This window comes from Eurytemora carolleeae, unplaced genomic scaffold (assembly GCF_000591075.1).
Source record: "Eurytemora carolleeae unplaced genomic scaffold, Eaff_2.0 scaffold280, whole genome shotgun sequence".
Classification (NCBI taxonomy): Eukaryota; Metazoa; Arthropoda; class Copepoda; order Calanoida; family Temoridae; genus Eurytemora; species Eurytemora carolleeae.
The window spans coordinates 216,660-234,965 of NW_019396193.1; the positions used below are offsets into that span (position 1 = coordinate 216,660).

Genomic DNA, 18,306 nt, shown 5'->3' on the forward strand with positions numbered 1-18,306 from the left:
CATGTTAAATTTCGCGCATTTCACATAATAGACTTAAAAATTAATGTTTATTCTAAATAAATATATATTTTCAAACCTAAATATGTACACAAAGAAAGATCTAGGTTGATAGTAAATATTGTTGAATTCATTAAATGAAGAAATTCACTTAATTTTAAGATTTAAAAAGAAATTCTTTTGCAAAGCTTTGATCACCGACATGCACATTTATTGAAAAAATTGTTTAATTAGAAGGGTGAAACATTTTTTACTTTTTTTGGGAAAAGCTCTTTTTAAAAAGAAAAATTAAAACTTTCATCTCAGAAACATAGAGGAAACTAGATTTAGTGGGTTTCTGTTTTTAAAAAAAAAATTTAATTCTAACGAGTTTCTCTACGGTTTCTGTAGATCGAGTAGATTAGATATCCGCTAATAACTAAAAAACCGCAAATGGAAAAATTATCACTTTTTAGATAGAAAATATAGACAACTGCAGTCACTTTTGTTGTAGAGAAACCACAATTGAAAAATTATAAATATTCATATCTTATCCGGTGCTAGTTCTCAGTCATGATAAATTCTGCGGGCCGGTTTATCAAATTTCTCCGTCCATATAATTTTGAATTTCTCTAGGGTCTTCAAAGTTCTCCATCATGATAAATTCCCTAAATAGTAAACATTGAGCAATGAGCATTATGAAATGTACAGAAGTGGAATCTCTTGTGTTGTTTACTCTAAATTTAGGTATCAGTTGTGATTTTTTCTTTATCCTTATTTGTATATCATTGCATGCAGGGTTTCTTCCAAACAGAGTTTCTCTAATTGATTGGGCGCAGAATTATCTGAATGTTGATTGGCTGTTCGGTTTTGGCAAACGACACTGATTATACAGGTTGTCCCACATAACATGACAGTAGCAAGAGGAATTTAATGTCGTCTTTGATCTCCGAAATTTATTCCTGAACCTAATTTTAGGATTAAAATTCTAGAATTAATAATCACTATAAACAGCCCTAGTCTTGGCATTTCCAAAATGTGGTCTGCTTTGTGCGTTCAATATCACCTGAGATATGAAGAATTTTGCTTAGATTTCAACAATTTTGGTTTTATTTAGCAAAATTTAAATCTGACCGAAATTCTTAATTTCTCCGGTAATATTGATAGCACAAAGAAGGCAGACCACATTTTGGAAATACAAGGACTAGAGAATTTTGTTACATACATGTAAAAATAGACTGAAGACTAAGTGTTACAAATAAATTCAAATTCAAAGACCACTTTCAAGGCGTCTTGCTACTGTCATTTTTCGTGGGACACCCTGTAGTTGAATTTTTGACACTTCAATGGATATCAAATAAAAATTAAATCAATCTGCAGATTAACAAAATGATGAGCTCAAGCATTGATCTCGATATCCACAATACAAGAGTTTGCACATCAGTCCTATGTGAAATGTACTTGTTATTAAAATAGCTGATTGTATAATAAAAGTCCTTGCAATGCTGATGATCATTAGAATAGTTATCATTGAAGAAAACGTGATAAAAGTTGATACTTTTTAGCTTTACTTTACCTTAGATTCAAAAGTTTTAAGCATAGCTTCTATTTCCGTTCTAAAAATAGATAATTATATTTAGATAAATGAAATTCAATTCTTGCTTCTAATATTAGTAAATAATTGCTGTCATTTCCAGCCCTCATAGAAAATTGTTAATACATTAACTCAAAATTTTCGTGCAGGGTTTCCATTTTCAGGATGAAACTACACTCTAAAATAAAAATTTAATTTTTTTTTTGACAGTATTTCAACCTTTGCTGCCAAAAAAGCGATTTTTATTGAATTTAATTAATCAAATATTTTTATTTCGTAATACATGTAGAGTGAAGCTCCGAAAAAAATCCTTTAAATCCCTGAAAGGGAATTAATTACAATAAGTATTTTTAGTGCGGTTAGAAAATATATTTCGAAGTAAAATTTTAATATAGTTAATATTTCATACTAGGACAGAGTTTTACAGTGCTGTACATTCTGTTCCTATTGGGATACATAAGTCCGGTATCATTCATCCGATAGAATCCATACCACCAGTGCACACAATACTTTCAGGTCCAATTAAACTGGTGGCTTTTCAGGGCATGCTGTTCTGATTACTAATAAAAGAGATTCTAACTCGAATTCTAGGTTCAAGAAAATGACCGGACATAAAGTCTTAGTTAAAAATTCAAAAAGTACAATAAAAGGAATTTCTGCGTTGGTTCAGTGCTAAGGGGCACTGGACTCATGCATGTAGAGTTCAGTTCCCCTTTTAACAAAGGACTTTTGATAACAAACTAATGCAATTTGTATAAGTGGATCTGTTTCAACCAGTCATGATGCATTTTTTACCCATTTGTAAACAATCGACAATTTGATAAATATTGTGTTTTCAGTTGTTTCATGGCAAAGCAATGGCTCATTTATAATTTAATTTTTACTAAATTGTTCTATTTATTTTTTTGTTGTTGTTTAGTTTTTCTGTTTTTTTGTTTTTCAATATTTTGAATTTTGTTTTTTCTCAGTTTATATATTGCATATGAAGTATGAGACACGTGAAACCTGGGAATATCATTTTAGGAACGTACTAGAAATAATAAGCTATGAATTTGGGTTTTGGATTTTGATGAGCCAGGTGTGAGCCATGAAGAGCCGGGAGCTGCCGACCATAGCAGTGTTGATCGGGATATATTGTTCAAAAACCTTAAGGCATCTTTAAAATTTTCAACCAGGTTTTTTTCAGAATGGACAGGGTTGTCTAAATCAACTCCTTCCTTATGCGCAAACTAACAACCGTAAGGGAAATCTACTTTTTAAATCCACAGAAGAATTTTGAAATAACTGGGCACCTGTCAATTTTTCCTTGTTCACTTGATTTCATACAAGCATCCAGGCCACTGAAAAATATATTGCATATATGTTTTCTGCGTTAGTTTTGGTATANTAATATAGATTTTTTTTTAAATGCGAAAATCTTTTAAATTTGTTTTGTTTGTCAAGATTCTTATGAGAATCGAGAAAATCCAAGGTTTAGAATTTGGGAATAATTTAATTTTCTGAGGAAAAATCTTTTTACTAAATATTTTCTAACAGATACTGATCCTCACCTGATCTTTGAATTCCGGCATAGAAGATCACCAAGATATTTGGAGTCAGACATTTTGAAGGCTCTAAACAAAAATATAAAATCCTCGTGAACACTCATCACAAACTCCAATGTCCTGATCACTACACATAACTTTGCAACCTGATAGTGTAAACCCTTGTTATTTCGAACATGGACTGTTCAGTCATAGCTGAATTAATACATAGGTTGAAATATCAAAAATATTTACGTTAGTTTGCTAAAATATAGAGATGAGAAAATTAGAATTCTGAAGTTTTAGACGAGTGTTGAGTTTCTTTTCATAATTTTAATGCTTCAATGATTCCCCCTTGACTATATTCTGATATAAAGAAAATTAATTGAATTTAAATGGAAAAATGTTGAAACCTGTAGATTTCCATTTCCGAATCCATGAATATTCCAGTTATCTGCAGGCACATCCCCACTAGACGACCTGGCCACTTACCTCCCATCTGACTTATTCTTAAACAGATTGGAGACGTTATTTCATGATCCTAGCCAGTACAACAATTCACTCGTACTGTCCAGTCTCGACTACCAAGTGTAAAGCCGACCCATGGCACGTTTTATTCAGCAAATGTATTGGCTGGCAAGATCACAGGGAACGGTTCTCTTTAAACTTTTATCTGATTTATAATGTGGAGCTGTATCTAGTGTCGTTCAAGTTGGTAAAATGTTCTAAATTTACTGAAATGTGTCTGTCTCTTTTTAGAGAAACCACGGTTGAAAATAATCAATCCTTGGATCAGCGAAAGCTGTATAGTAATAGTTGTGAATCGAACATGCCAGTCTGTAAAATACGTATAGAGTCTTATACAATAATTTTGTCATACAGTTATTTGATTTTGATCTAGTCAGCTTAAATCATACCTCAGTCCACACAACATTTATATACTTTTAATCACTAATTTATGATAATTTTCAACAATTTTAACATATTATATTTTAAAATTTTTAAAAATTTTCGTCTAAATCATTTTTGAACATGTAATGCATAATTTGGACCATTTTCAGCTTTAAGTTATTTTATTTAGAAAAATTTTCAACCATCTGAGTTACACTAAAAAAAATTGTCGATATAAACCCAGACAACACCAAACTTTCGCAATACAAAAATTCCGAGATTTGATCGTAACAACCCGATCATGTCCTGGGGACGAAATTTTTTTATCCAATTCGTCAACATATTAAAATTTCAAATTTAACTTTTTTCTGAATTAAAAAAAATTATTTTCGCAAAACTGATAATTTCTGAGAACAAGTGTCCAAATCTATTCCAGTTACACAATGATTATTATTTGCCTGATATTAGAACTAGGAAGAATTATTGGAATTGCACTGCCAGATATCATGCAATAAATGTATATTGTAAATATACTTGCTTCTTTACAAAATTGGAGAAATAGGGAAACTTCTTGAAATAAAAGTACAAATTGGATTTTTTTGGAAGATAAGGATAATGGACACTGTTTTAGAAGATATGGATAATGGACACTGTTTTAGAAGATATGGATAATGGACACTGTTTTGGAAGATAAGGATAGTGGACACTGTTTTGGAAGATATGGATAATGGACACTGTTTTGGAAGATATGGATAATGGACACTGTTTTGGAAGATATGGATAATGGACACTGTTTTGGAAGATATGTATAATGAACACTGTTTTGGAAGATATGGATAATGGACACTGTTTTAGAAGTTGGACAATGGAAACTGTTTTGGAAGATATGGATAACGGACACTGTTCTGGAAGATATGGATTATGGACAATGTTTTGGAAGATATGGATAATGGACAATGTTTTGGAAGATATGGATAATGGACATTGTTAAAAAAATCGTTTTTGCACGACTTTTGAAATTATCTTTTGGTTTTGGGCAAGTATCCCACTGCACTGAACACTCCGGTTTATTTAAATTAAAGGATTGATGTTTAGGTAACTAGATCAAGATGTAGTATAAAACCACAAACCAATGAACCATCCCCCTTCAGTGATATTAATTTGCTTGGCCGGGCTTGTTTGATATATTCCATCCGTTCTTCTTGGACAAGGTGTATCCGTTCTTCTTGGACTACTGTGCATCCGTTCTTCTTGGACTACTGTGCATCCGTTCTTCTTGGACAAGGTGTATTCGTTCTTCTTGGACAAGGTGTATTCTTTCTTCTTGGACGAGGTGTATCCGTTCTTCTTGGACAAGGTGTATTCGTTCTACTTGGACTAGCGTGCATCTGTTCTACTTCGACTAGCGTGTATCCGTTCTATTTGGACTAGCGTGTATCCGTTCTTCTTGGACAAGGTGTATCCGTTCATCTTGGACTAGCGTGCATGTGTTCTACTTGGACTAGAGTGTATCCGTTCTACTTAGACTGGCGTGCATCCGTTCTTCTTGGACAAGGTGTATCCGTTCTACTTGGACTAGCGTGCATCCGTTGTTCTTGGACAAGTGTATCCGTTCTACTTGGACTAGTGTGTATCCGTTCTACTTGGACTAGTGTGTATCCGTTCTACATGGACTAGTGTGTATCCGTTCTACTTGGACTAGCGTGCATCCGTTCTACATGGACTAGTGTGTATCCGTTCTACTTGGACAAGCTTGCATCTGCTCTACTTGGACAAGCATGCATCTGTTCTTCTTGGACTAGCGTGTATCCTATCTTTTTGGACAAGCGTGCGTGTATCCGTTCTTCTTGGACTAACGTGTATCTGTTCTACTTGGACTAGCGTGTATCCGTTCTACTTGGACTAGCGTGCATCGGTTTTAGGTTCCACGTAAATCGTTTTTTTACTTCTAAGAGACTTCACAAGAATCTGCGATATGCATTAGTTGCTTGAGTTGGTCCCTTTTTACAATATTAAAAATGTTAACTGCAACTAAAGATGTATATTGTAGAAGACCAAGCGAAAAATATAAGATTGATTGGTTAGAGGAAGAGTGAACCTAGACTTATTTCGTAATTAATTCTTACCAATCTTTTTTTTCTTATAAAGTTCGAACTATTTTATTGCAAAAGTTAAAGGATTAAGTTAAAAATGATTTAATGATATAAGTTTTGAATGTATATCTGATGAAATATTTCCGCTTCTCCGCTTATAATGTTATTTTTCTCTACACAAAACGTATGAAAAAATATATACCAATCAATTAAAATTTATTTCAGGGTTCACCCTTTCATTTTCCCGGAAACTCTCGTTCTACCGTTTTCTCTAAATGATTTTGGTTTTAACATGTTTTTGCAGAGTAAGAACGTAAAACAGCAAAATCATAGAAAATACCATTTTGAATTTTAAAATAAAAAATGGCCACACTCCAGTTAATACCTTCCATCTGAGTCCTGGTTCCCCTCTACCCCTGGACCTCGTATTCTATGCTTCCCTGTGGAGTCCTCGGTCAGTCCATACGTTCTAAAAAAAATTTTAGTAAGCCTCACCCTAATTTTTTAGTAGTTTTTCTAATTTTTATAGAGAATAGGGTCCATGATATTACGAAGAAATCGAATCTTTGCCATAAACTTAAACTCTCCAATCCTTATGTCTTTGCAATCTGATGGTGTACATTTTTGAGTTTCAAAATTAGATTATTTGATCTAACATAATTCTTAGTTTGAAGTATCAAAGATCTAAAACATCGGGTTGCAAATATTTAGGATTTAGAAAATAAGGGCTTGTGGCAAAGACTCAATTTCTTTATAACTCCTTTTAAAGATACAATATTTTTTTAACTTACACAAAATTCTCATATTGACATGTAGTCTCTATTGCCTCCTGTACCTCCCACTCTGGTATATCACGTTCAATAGGAATATGCCTTCAATTCAATAATTTTATATAAACGTTTTTTTTAATCTGGCGTTGTAAGCGTTTTTTCAAGTGGTCATCAGGCAAAGATGACAATACCCGATTAAAATTTTAAATTGGTTCCCATGAGACTATTGTCTGATTAATTATGTGGAGGATATTGTCGTTTTTCTTGGCTCAAAAGTTTAAAATTCTAATATTTCCTATATGTTGTTTAATAGAGAAACCACAATGGAAAATAATCCGTTTTTAAATTTATAAACATTGAGATCTAATTCATACCTGACCAGACAAAGCTTTGAAGGTTACCAATTTTAATCATTAATTGCCATCTTTGCAAGAAGAAAATATCCCCCCCCCCCATTTTCCGAGGTTTCCACTTACAAAGAACAATTGAATAAGACTCCTTGTGTGTTCTGACCAGACCAGTGTTTGATCCTACCCAGAGTAATAATTAATTAATAAATTAAACCTGGTTTAAACCTGGTTCAATGAGACTTCAACCATTGTAATATATCCTGGGTTTTGATCAAAGCAAACCTTAAATCTATAGACTTCTTCATTACAGACGTAGCCTTACAGGTAGACCGACACATTACAGTACAGTACAGTACAGATGAAACTGTACAGTAGAATAAGAACGGCACAGTATATACAGAACGGTACAGTAGAGACATAACGGAACAGTACTGTACAGTAAGGACGGGATCGACGGGGAAAGGATGGAGAATTGTTGAAACTATTCTACAAGAACAGTTAAATATAAAGATATAGAACGTTTCATACGTTTCAAATTTGACAAGAAACCTAAGTTTATCCGTTTGTTCTTGTACTTTATCTATGTTTAAACCCGTGAATATTCAATTTCAGATTCTCGCAGAAACTTATTTAAAATAAATATTATCCATTGAGGAGGGTGTGGGCCGATAATATCAAACCTGACTTTCAAGCGGAATTTTCAATATTAGCTAATCGTAAATATGGACTTCACGGACGGAATAGAATATCCAGGGTTAAAAGATGGGTTGGAGTATCCAGAATTGAAGGATGGGTTGGAATATCCAGGATTAAAGAATGGGTTGTAATTTCCAGAATTGAGGAATGGGTTGAAATATCCAGGATTAAAGGATGGGTTGGAATATCCAGGATTAAAGAATGGGTTGGAATACATAGGATTACAGGATGAGTTGGAATATCCAGGATTAAAGGATAGGTTAGAATATCCAGGATTAAAGGATGGGTTGGAATATCCAGGATTAAAGAATGGGTTGGAATATCCAGGATTAAAGGATGGGTTGGAATATCCAGGATTAAAGAATGGGTTGGAATATCCAGGATTAAAGGATGGGTTGGAATATCCAGGATTGGAGGATGGGTTGGAATATCCAGGATTAAAGAATGGGTTAGAATATCCAGGATTAAAGGATGGGTTGGAATATCCAGGATTAAAGGATGGGTTGGAATATCCAGGATTGAATGACGGGTTAGAATATAGGATTGAAGGATGGGTTGGAATATCCAGGATTAAAAGATGGGTTGGAATATCCAGGATTAAAGAATGGGTTGAAATATCCAGGATTAAAGGATGGGTTGGAATATCCAGGATTAAAGGATGAGTTGGAATATCCAGGATTAAAGGATGGGTTGGAATATCCAGGATGACAGGATGGGTTGGAATATCCAGGATTACAGGATGGGTTGGAATATCCGGGATTGAAAGATGGATTGGAATATCCAGGATTGAACGACGGGTTAGAATATAGGATTGAAGGATGGGTTGGAATATCCAGAAATTTTTTATTGAATCAAAAGATATGCATGATAATTAATAAATGTAAAAAATGTTGAATTTGGCAGAAATATTTTGTAGGTTTAGAATCCCCTGAGTGTAATGAAAATTGTTCAATAAAATACCATTATACGATAATAAGAGTTCTCGGTAGGGAAATAATACTGGTTATGTACTATACCACCACAGCCAAACACGGACAACCATTTTAAACTAAATTAGGAAGGGATTGTTCATGACTTTTGAATTTGGGTCTAATCCCATTCTAATCAGGAGTTCTTTAAATACAGAATTTCTCCAAATTTTTATTTGAAATAAATCTTAATTTTCTTGTTGCAACATAAAAAGTAGTTTGGAATTTTTCGAAAATGATGAGAAATTGTTTTTTTGTTTTGTTATTATTCTACTTTTATGAATTTACTATGAAAAATTTTGTGAAAAAGTTGTAGTTTTCAAGGTTAGGTTTAAATACTAGTTTCAACTTAAATCTCCATAATAATAAAACCTTCTTCAAAATCTCCTTAATAATAAAACCTCCTTAAAAATCTCCTTAATATTAAACTATTGATGCTTTTCCCGGGAAAATTTAATTTATTCCTTCTCCATACTTGGAATTCATCGTTGTACCCCTCCACCGGGCTTAATAGGTCAAGGTTTGCCCCCTTTGTTTTCACCCCTTAATTGCCCCCCGCCCCCCCCCCTCCAGTGAAGCTCCCAACGGTTGCCCGGGCATCAATAATGTAAAGTTTGACCATCAGTTAACTTGGTATTGGTTCTTCTTCCTTTTAAACGGATCCTAGATCCATAGACTAATCATAATAAAGATGTAGCCTGATCCATGGACTAATCTTGTAAAAGATGTATCCTGATCAATGGACTAATCAATTAAAGCTGTATCCTGATCCATGGACTAATCATATTTAAGATATACCCTGATCCATGGACTTATAATATTAAAGATATACCCTGATCCATGGACTAATAGTATTTAAGATATATACCCTGATCCATGGACTTATTATATTAAATATATATTCCCTGATCCATGGGCTAATATTATTTAAGATCCCTGATCCATGGACTAATCATATTAAAGATATACCCTGATCCATGGACTAATATTATTTAAGATATAGACCCTGATCCATGGACTTATTATATTAAAGATATATTCCCTGACCCATGGACTAATATTATTTAAGATATACCCTGATCCATGGATTAATCATATAAAGAGATATACCCTGATCCATGGACTAATATTATTTAAGATATAGACCCTGATCCATGGACTAATCATATTAAAGATATACCCTGATCCATGGACTAATCATATTAAAGATATACCCTGATCCATGGACTAATAGTATTTATGATGTATCCAGTTCAATGGACTAATAATATTAAAGATGGACAATATATTTTGTTTTATCTGTAATATATCTACACTGCTTAATCTGTAATATACATACTCTATGTCTAGGTCTTTCAATTGATCTATGGACAATATATTCTGCTTAATCAGTAATATAACTACTCTATGACTAGGTCTGTCTATGGATCTATGGACAATATGTACTGCGTAATCTGTAATATACATACTCTATGTCTAGATCAAAATATATGTTTGGATAATATACACTGCTTAATCTGCAATATATCTACTCTATGTCTAGATCTATCTATGGACAATGTATACTGCTAATCTGTAATTTACATACTCTATGTATAGATCTATCTACGCATCTTCGGGCATTATTTACTGCTTAAGCTGTAATATACCTACTCTATGTTTATATGTATATATGGATCTATATACAATATATGCTGCTTAATTTGTAATAAACCTACTCTTTGTTTAGATATATCTATGGATCTATGGACAACATATACTGCTTAATCTGTAATATACCTACTCTATGTTTATATATATATCTCTGTATTTATGGACAATATATACTGCTTAATCTGCAATGTACACTTACTCTTTGTCTAGATATATCTATGGATCTACATCTATATTTAAGTCTATGGATCTATGGAATCTTTAATGTATCTACTCTATGTCTAGATCTTCTATGGATCTATGGAATCTGTAATGTATCTAATTTATGTCTAGATCTTCTATGGATCTTTGGAATCTGTAATGTATCTAATCTACGTCTAGATCTTCTATGGATCTATGGAATCTGTAATGTATCTACTCTATGTCTAGATTTTCTATGGATCTATGGAATCTCTAATGTATCTAATCTATGTCTAGATCTTCTATGGATCTATGGAATCTGTAATGTGTCTAATCTATGTCTAGATCTTCTATGGATCTATGGAATCTGTGATGTATCTAATCTATGTCTATATCTATGGATCTATGGGCAATCTAAAGATTAAACCTGGCTTCAGTGTTCTCTATATTTGAACTGAAGAGAAAGAATATATAAAAATATTATTTCAGAGCTGGGAACTCTTGTGTTATGGATATCGAGATCTATGCTCTTGATCTCGATCTTTTGTTAATCTGCAGATCAATTTGATCTTTATTCGAAATATGTTACAGGGTTACCCACAAAATGATGAGACTTTAATTACGACCTGAAATTCCTAAAGTATGCCGATCTAATAATGCATGCCGATCTAATAATGCATGCCGATTATAATATGCTGTTAAAAAGATTTTTGGAAGTTAAAGTTTACTCAATGATTTGGATTTGGAAATAAAAATACTAGTTCGTATATACTGTATAGTACAACTAAAAGGGACAATGAATATAAGAAAAAAGCCTAAATTAATTCCGTACCGTCGTCTCTGAAGTCTTATCCTGTATGGGTAACCATGAACTCATTAAATCGATTTAGAAGAAACTGAACCATCGGTAAAAAGATTGGATTTTTCCACTCTAAACGTTATTTTTAAAAGTATTGAAAAGATTCCTGTGCGCGTAAGCTAAACTAAGCGCGATTTGATGCGCTACTCCTAGACATGCATCACAGTGGAGGTAGGTTGGTAGGTGGGGGGACCTCTCCTCTTCATCAGATAGTACCGGAGTTTGGAACTTTACACTCTAGCAAATATTAAGAAAATAATGATCTTTGGGTAAGTACATGGTACATGGTAAGTACATTAGTTTGTGTCCATATATAGTGAATTTTTATTTCACAATGATAATTGATTTTATCAGTCACTTTCTATATTTTTGTTATCATTTTATCGCCATCTAATATTTTTATTGCAAGGATGCTATCTATCACTCCAGAATTGACAAAACTAGCTCTGAGGAAGAGTTTAAACATCTTCTTTGCCCTGAACATTTGGAGAAATATTTGCAGTTGTAACAATTACACAATCCTCACCCAGCAAACTTTAAACCGACTTATTATTCCAATGGCTAAGATGTGGAATTTTGATGTTTGACATCGGCATGTCGGAGACTAAGGTTTTGCAATGCAGCAAAAATTTTATATTTAAAAGAAGAAGTAAGACAACAATTATTCCACAGTTTTCTGGTTACAACAGTACACTCTTGAATATTGAACACTACACTTTGTTTAAGTTTTTTACCTCAACATTCTCCGGTACTCCGTAGATTTTCTCTCTTTCCACCTCCGTCTTTAAATGATCAAATTCCGTCCCAGCTTCAACATTTTTCCGACCCAGAAGCGTAGATTTGATATCGTTATTGCTCCCCTGGCATCGTGCGAGGAAGAGAAAAATAACGACACGGCATGGTCCCGTCTTCATTTTCCTTTTCTGCGAAATATTAAAATATTTGCAAATATTATCTCCGTCTCCCTTTCTAATGAAAACAGAATCGGCTCAATATCCAAATTCTATATTAAGCGGAAATCAGTTTTTGTTTCATCTCAGAAATAAAGTAAATGAATCCAAGTTGAGGGAAGGGAAAGGGAAGGATAGACATTTAACGAAGGGTCATTTTGGCCAGACGTCTGATTATTTTAGGTGCTGGAAAATTCTTAAATCACACAACTAAAAACCAAAATAAAGACTTATGAGTTTTTAAATTTTTTAAGTATTCTCTTCATTTTTTACAAGCCTCACTATTTTTTTCAGTATCTAACCTTATAGTTTTCAAGTCTTTATATCCAATTTTATNTACTCTTGCAGTAATATCAAATTACTTGTTGAGGTCACAATAACGATTTTGAGCATCTTTTGATCTTTTTTATTTTTTATTCTTCATGAATCTATCTGTCTTCCTAATCTATATTCTGTAGACTGTAAGTCGGAAAATCTAGGAAAAAGTGAAAATTGATGGAAAATGTCAATGTTTTTACTCAACCTGAATTAACTTTCAAGAAATTTTTGATGAATCGATTATTAACCAAACCGTTTATCAATTCTTTCAAGGAGGATTCAATACGGGATTTTTCTTTCAAGGAGGATTCATTACGGGATTTTTCTTTCAAGGAGGATTCAATACGGGATTTTTCTTTCAAGGAGGATTCAATACGGGATTTTTATTTCAAGGAGTATTCAAGAAGGGATTCATTCACCCAGTGTTTATACCACGTAAAAATAAATATAACAAATTACATCCTGTCTGCGTCGACAAGATTCCAAGCATATTTTTATCTAATTTACCATGATGCTACTCCCAGTGGTATTCATTGTGAACATAGTTTTTATTCGTTTTTTTACTTTTAAATTCTTTTTTTGAGTTTTCAGGCTCCTAACAAAATTGAGAAGTTTAATAAACTTTTAATTTGTGTATTTTTGAAGTGTGTTTTACCTTTCAAGTAAAATTATGACTTTGGCAACACTAGTAGACAACAGTTTGGTTTTACCTTTGTAGCCCTAGACAAGTACATTTTAAAATTGAAACTAACAAATTTCTAGCTTAAATTTAAAAGAAATAATTGACAAATACTGTTTGATTGTTGTGTATCTTGGTCTTGGTTCAATTGGCAAAAACCAAATTTTGAATAGTGTACTAAAATATTAAACTAAGTAGCATAAAAGGAATTGAGTCTTTACCACAAACTAAAAAATTTCTAATCCTTTGTCTTTGCAAGCATACGGAATAAACCTTTAATATTTCAAGCATACGGTATAAACCTTTAATATTTCAAGCATACGGTATAAACCTTTAATATTTCAAGCATACGGTATAAACCTTTAATATTTCAAGCATACGGTATAAACCTTTAATATTTCAAAATTAGAAAATCCAATCTTACAGTTTGAAATATCGAAGGTCTTTGACATTTGGTTGCAAAGATAATGGGATTGGAGATTGTGGTAAATACTCAATTCCTTTAGAATTTTCTGGCCAAATGTGACTAGGCAAAATGTTACTGAGCCGAAAAATAATCATTTCTTAAATCCAAAAATTAATGTTTGAGAAATTCATACCTTGTATAGTTTATGAATTTTTACGGGAAAAATTAACTTCCCTTTATAGTAGTTTAAAATTTTATTTATCTCTTCCCTAAACAAAAATACTGCTTTATTTAAAAATGGTTTCATGGCTGTCGGCAAATTTTAAACGTTTTTTTATCATTTGCACATTTTTAATTTTTCGAAATCTAATAAAATTGGAGAAAATACCAGAACTATAAAATTGTTGTTTATTTACTCCAGCGAGTTGTGGAATTGAATATTCCAAGATATAGACTGTTAGTCCCTGGTTTACTGCTCCGGGTTGCAGAAAGCATACAGTAGTAAACGTGTCCGAACCTTAGTGGATATATTCATTAACTCATTCATTATTCAAGACCTACAGTGTTGTTGTACTGGTCAGTGGACAGGTATCTATTAATCTATAGAATATCTTCAATATATAAATAATATCTATTTATATTCATTGATAGATAATGGAATATGGAACAAGGAACTAGAAGAATATGGAACAAGGAACTAGAAGAATATGGAACAAGGAACTAGATAGAATATGGAACAAGGAACTAGAAGAATATGGAACAAGAAACTAGAAGAATATGGAACAAGGAACTGTGATAATATGGAACAAGGAACTAGGGGAATATGGAACAAGGAACTAGAATAATTTGGAATAAGGAACTAGAAGAATGTGGAACAAGGAACTGGGAAAATATGGAAAAAGGAACTAGAAACGAGGAACTAGAAGATTGTGGAACAAGGAACTAGGAGAATATGGAACTAGAAGAATATGGAACAAGGAGCTGTGATAATATGGAACAAGGAACTAGGGGAATATGGAACAAGGAACTGTGATAATATGAGCTGAAAGGAAGATTTAGGAGCGCCCAAATGATTGAGTGTTTTAATAAGAAAAGTAGAATATTTTCAATGTTTAATATATTGTGAGAAGATACTTAATATTCAGACCTAGTCTCCTTCTCCAGTTTACTGAACCACTAGTAAACTACACTACCAGGCTGGGTTAATTGCTTATTTGACTAAGAACATTTTTTTTTATTAATGTAAATATTTACATAGATTACATAGAGTAAATTTGTATACATTCTTAAAGGGACTGTAAAGGAAAAATGGAAGGGGGATAGGATGAATCTCGATTTTTATTTTTATTTTGCATTTTTAAATAGATATAATTGATAAAATTATTTCATATAGTCCGTATTAAGTCACCAGAACGTCAGCTAATGGGAGTGCGGTATACTGGTCACGTGATATAGATGGAAATCACGTGACCAGTATACTGCACTGCCATTGGCTGAAGTTCTGGTTCTGATTGTTATAGTTCTAATAGTCAAAGCATGAAATATCAAATGTTTACACCATCAGCTTCCAAAAATAAAGGAAACAGGAAGAATTTCGTTCATTGTAATCATTGTGCTTTTTATTTTGGAGCTGTTCGGCACCCCTGTTTTTCAAATGCTTTTTATATTAGAACAAAGAATTCTTAATGCATTCTTATAAATCTTTCTTTCTGAATATCTTTCATTTCAAATTTCAGAAATGCATAACGAAAAATCTTTTAAACTTGCATTTCTTTATTCATTCCTTTTACTATGTGAATCTACAAAATATTTTTTTTAAACAATTATATTTCAATATTTGCTTTTCGAGTTCAAAAATAAAATTTATGAAAAACTTCATTTTTAAATTATAATCGTTTCCACTCAATTTCTTATAATAGAAATTTTTAAAAAAGGAAGCTTTTCAAGAATCTTATGGGTGACACTAAGGGCTAGTTAAAAAATTGTTTAAATATTTTTAATTTTGTTGAGTTGAGACCCAGCATCTCTTGCAACTTGTCCTAGATCGGAGAGAAACCCAGCTAAACCACTCAGGCTCTCACGTAACTAAATTAAAATAGGATTCAGTTCAAACCATAGATAGAGATAGGCTCCGCAAGAATCTAAGATGCATAATCATATTTCTATTTTTATAAGTTTTCACTTTTGCTATACTTTGAGTGAAGTTTTTAGTTTTACAAATACTAACAAATAATAACAAATAATAACAAATAATACAAAGCAAAATGTAAATTATCTATGGTTAACGATCAGTTTTCGTTTTTCCCAATATATATTGGACATAACATATATATGTTATGTCTGAGCAAAACTTTGGCACATTATAAAATAGTAACCTTATGAAACATACAGTTTTGGTATATGGAAGTTGGTCGAAGCTGTAAAATTGTTTAAGCTTTAATAAAAAGTATATTTACCCTACTCTGCAATTCAATAAGGTTGTCTGCAGTCTGGGCCAGCTGTTCAGCTGTCGTTCTAGAAAAATGGCAATGTCGTCTTCCAGAAAAATGTAAAAGTAAAACAAACAAACGCTGTAACTGTTATAAGCTGAATTATCTGGCTAAAATGTGCGCATATTAAGGAATTCTTTTCAGGATCTTGCCTAGTAATTTTTGAAAACTGAAACTATAGAAACAAGCGGATTACAACGTAATCGGAGTTTTTTGTGCTCAGAAATCTTTCTAGTAACTTGAAATCTAAAAACTGTAAATTTGCTTGTTTAAGTATGTTTCTTGAATCTTGATTAATAAAAGTTCTTTTGTTAAATCTGTAAATATTTTATCTTTCACTTTGTCTAATAATTCAAAAATTCTGAGCTTAAAGCTCTTCTTTTTAAAATCCGTGGCTATTGTTCCTAAGCAAAGAGATTCAACAACAAAAAATAATGCTGATCCCTCTTCCCGCGGACAAATCCCTATGTACGCCCCTGATAGTTTCTAAGCTGCACAGACAGTTCAGGATTGATGGGATATCCTTCTCCAGCTGTAGTCGGATACACACCATCCTTTAATTGTAGTCGGATACACACGTGACACAATCCTTCTCTAGTTACAGTCAGATACACACAATCCTTCTCTAGTTGTATTCAGATACAACAATCCTTCTCTAACTGTAGTCAGATACAACAATCCTTCTCTAACTGTAGTCAGATACAACAATCCTTCTTTAACTGTAGTCAGATACTCCAATCCTTCTCTTACTGTATGGAATGCCCTACTCCTAAAACTGTTTTCAGATCTGTATCAATCCAGGTACAACCCAATCAGGAACTCAAGGTTAAAACAAATACTATAATCAATATCAATCTGGATACAACTCAGTCTGTATTCTCAGGTACATGTCCTACAGCTACAACTCAATCAGAAACTCAAGGTTCCTGAATACGGCTCAGTCTGTATTTTCAGGTATATGTCCTAAAGATATAACTTAATCAGGAACTCAAGGTTCACATGAAAATCATAGCCAATATCAATCTAGTTATGGCTCAGTCGTATTCTCAGGTTCAGGACGCTTCTTGTTCGCTAACCAAGAAACAATTACTCTCACACTGTTAACAAAGCAGAGCAATATTCCAACTGAATGTATTTGGGGGTTCTATGTAACAAGTTAAAGTTAATCGAGTATAATCACAAGTTCTACTTCAATATATATAGCGTAATTAATCTAATCATTTTATGTAGTTATTTATAGTGCAGTTAAGATAAATCACAATATGGGGTTTACATAGCTATTTACAAACGTACATAATTTAATAGCAATGTTCGACATAATCAGCAGGTTTAACGATATTCATTAAAGGAATAGTTCTTATGCCTTGTGAATTAACGAGAGTGATTGATACAGATTGAGTATTGAACAGAATAGTTCTTATGCCTCGTGTATTAACGAGAGGGATTGAGTTGTACCTGGATTGGTACTGACCTAGATGTATTTCTAGGAGTAGGATATTTACTACAGTCAGATACACACAACCCTTCTCTGGTTACGGTCAGATACACACAACCCTTCTCTGGTTACGATCAGATACACACAACCCTTCTCTATAGTTACAGTCAGATACACATAATCCTTTTCTAGTTGCAGTCAGATATACTAAACCATTCTCTGGTTACAGTCAGATGTACACAACCTTTCTCTTGTTGTATTCAGATACACACAATCCTTCTCTAGGTGTAGTCAGATATACAAAACCCTTCTCTAGTTACAGTCAAATGCACACAATTCTTCTCTAGTTTTATTCAGATGCACTTAAACCTTACTTCTCTAGCTGTAGTCAGATACACACAATCCTTCTCTAGTTGTATAAGTCAGATACACACAATCCTTCTCTAGTTGTATACAGAGGCGCAACTAGGGGGGGG

The 18,306-nt window shown here is 32.9% G+C and overlaps 2 protein-coding genes across 3 annotated transcripts in view; both read right to left on the reverse strand.

Annotated features, from left to right (window-relative positions):
* Positions 1-58: 58 nt before the first annotated feature.
* On the reverse strand, positions 59-13,552 carry LOC111697783 (marginal zone B- and B1-cell-specific protein). The gene is made up of 10 exons (XM_023467906.1): positions 13,477-13,552; positions 12,288-12,476; positions 11,660-11,790; positions 6,869-6,949; positions 6,463-6,546; positions 3,507-3,602; positions 3,121-3,183; positions 2,863-2,910; positions 1,553-1,592; positions 59-644 (listed from the first exon to the last, which is right to left on the reverse strand). The coding sequence occupies exons 2-10, from the start codon at positions 12,465-12,467 to the stop codon at positions 618-620; spliced, it is 750 nt and encodes a 249-aa protein (XP_023323674.1). The 5' UTR covers positions 12,468-12,476; positions 13,477-13,552; the 3' UTR covers positions 59-617.
* A 2,229-nt stretch (positions 13,553-15,781) lies between these two features.
* Positions 15,782-18,306, reverse strand: part of LOC111697784 (uncharacterized) — a 6,219-nt gene continuing 3,694 nt past the window's right edge. The window contains exons 5-6 of one of the 2 annotated variants that reach the window (XM_023467907.1): positions 16,363-16,420; positions 15,782-15,991 (exon numbers count right to left, since the gene is read on the reverse strand). In XM_023467907.1, coding sequence (XP_023323675.1) covers positions 15,893-15,991; positions 16,363-16,420 — 157 coding nt within the window. In that variant the 3' untranslated portion in view covers positions 15,782-15,892. The other variant, XM_023467908.1, reaches the window with a different exon arrangement.

Bases quoted from the DNA above. Each gene is read 5' to 3' on its own strand.
- LOC111697783 (XM_023467906.1), bottom strand. From the start codon at position 12,467: ATGAAGACGGGACCATGCCGTGTCGTTATTTTTCTCTTCCTCGCACGA. The intron at 6,547-6,868 runs GTAAGTTAAAAA...AATTTTTTTTAG, and splicing joins TGTCAATATGAGAATTTTGT to AACGTATGGACTGACCGAGG. The intron at 1,593-2,862 runs GTGCCCAGTTAT...ATCTATTTTTAG, and splicing joins GAACAAGGAAAAATTGACAG to AACGGAAATAGAAGCTATGC.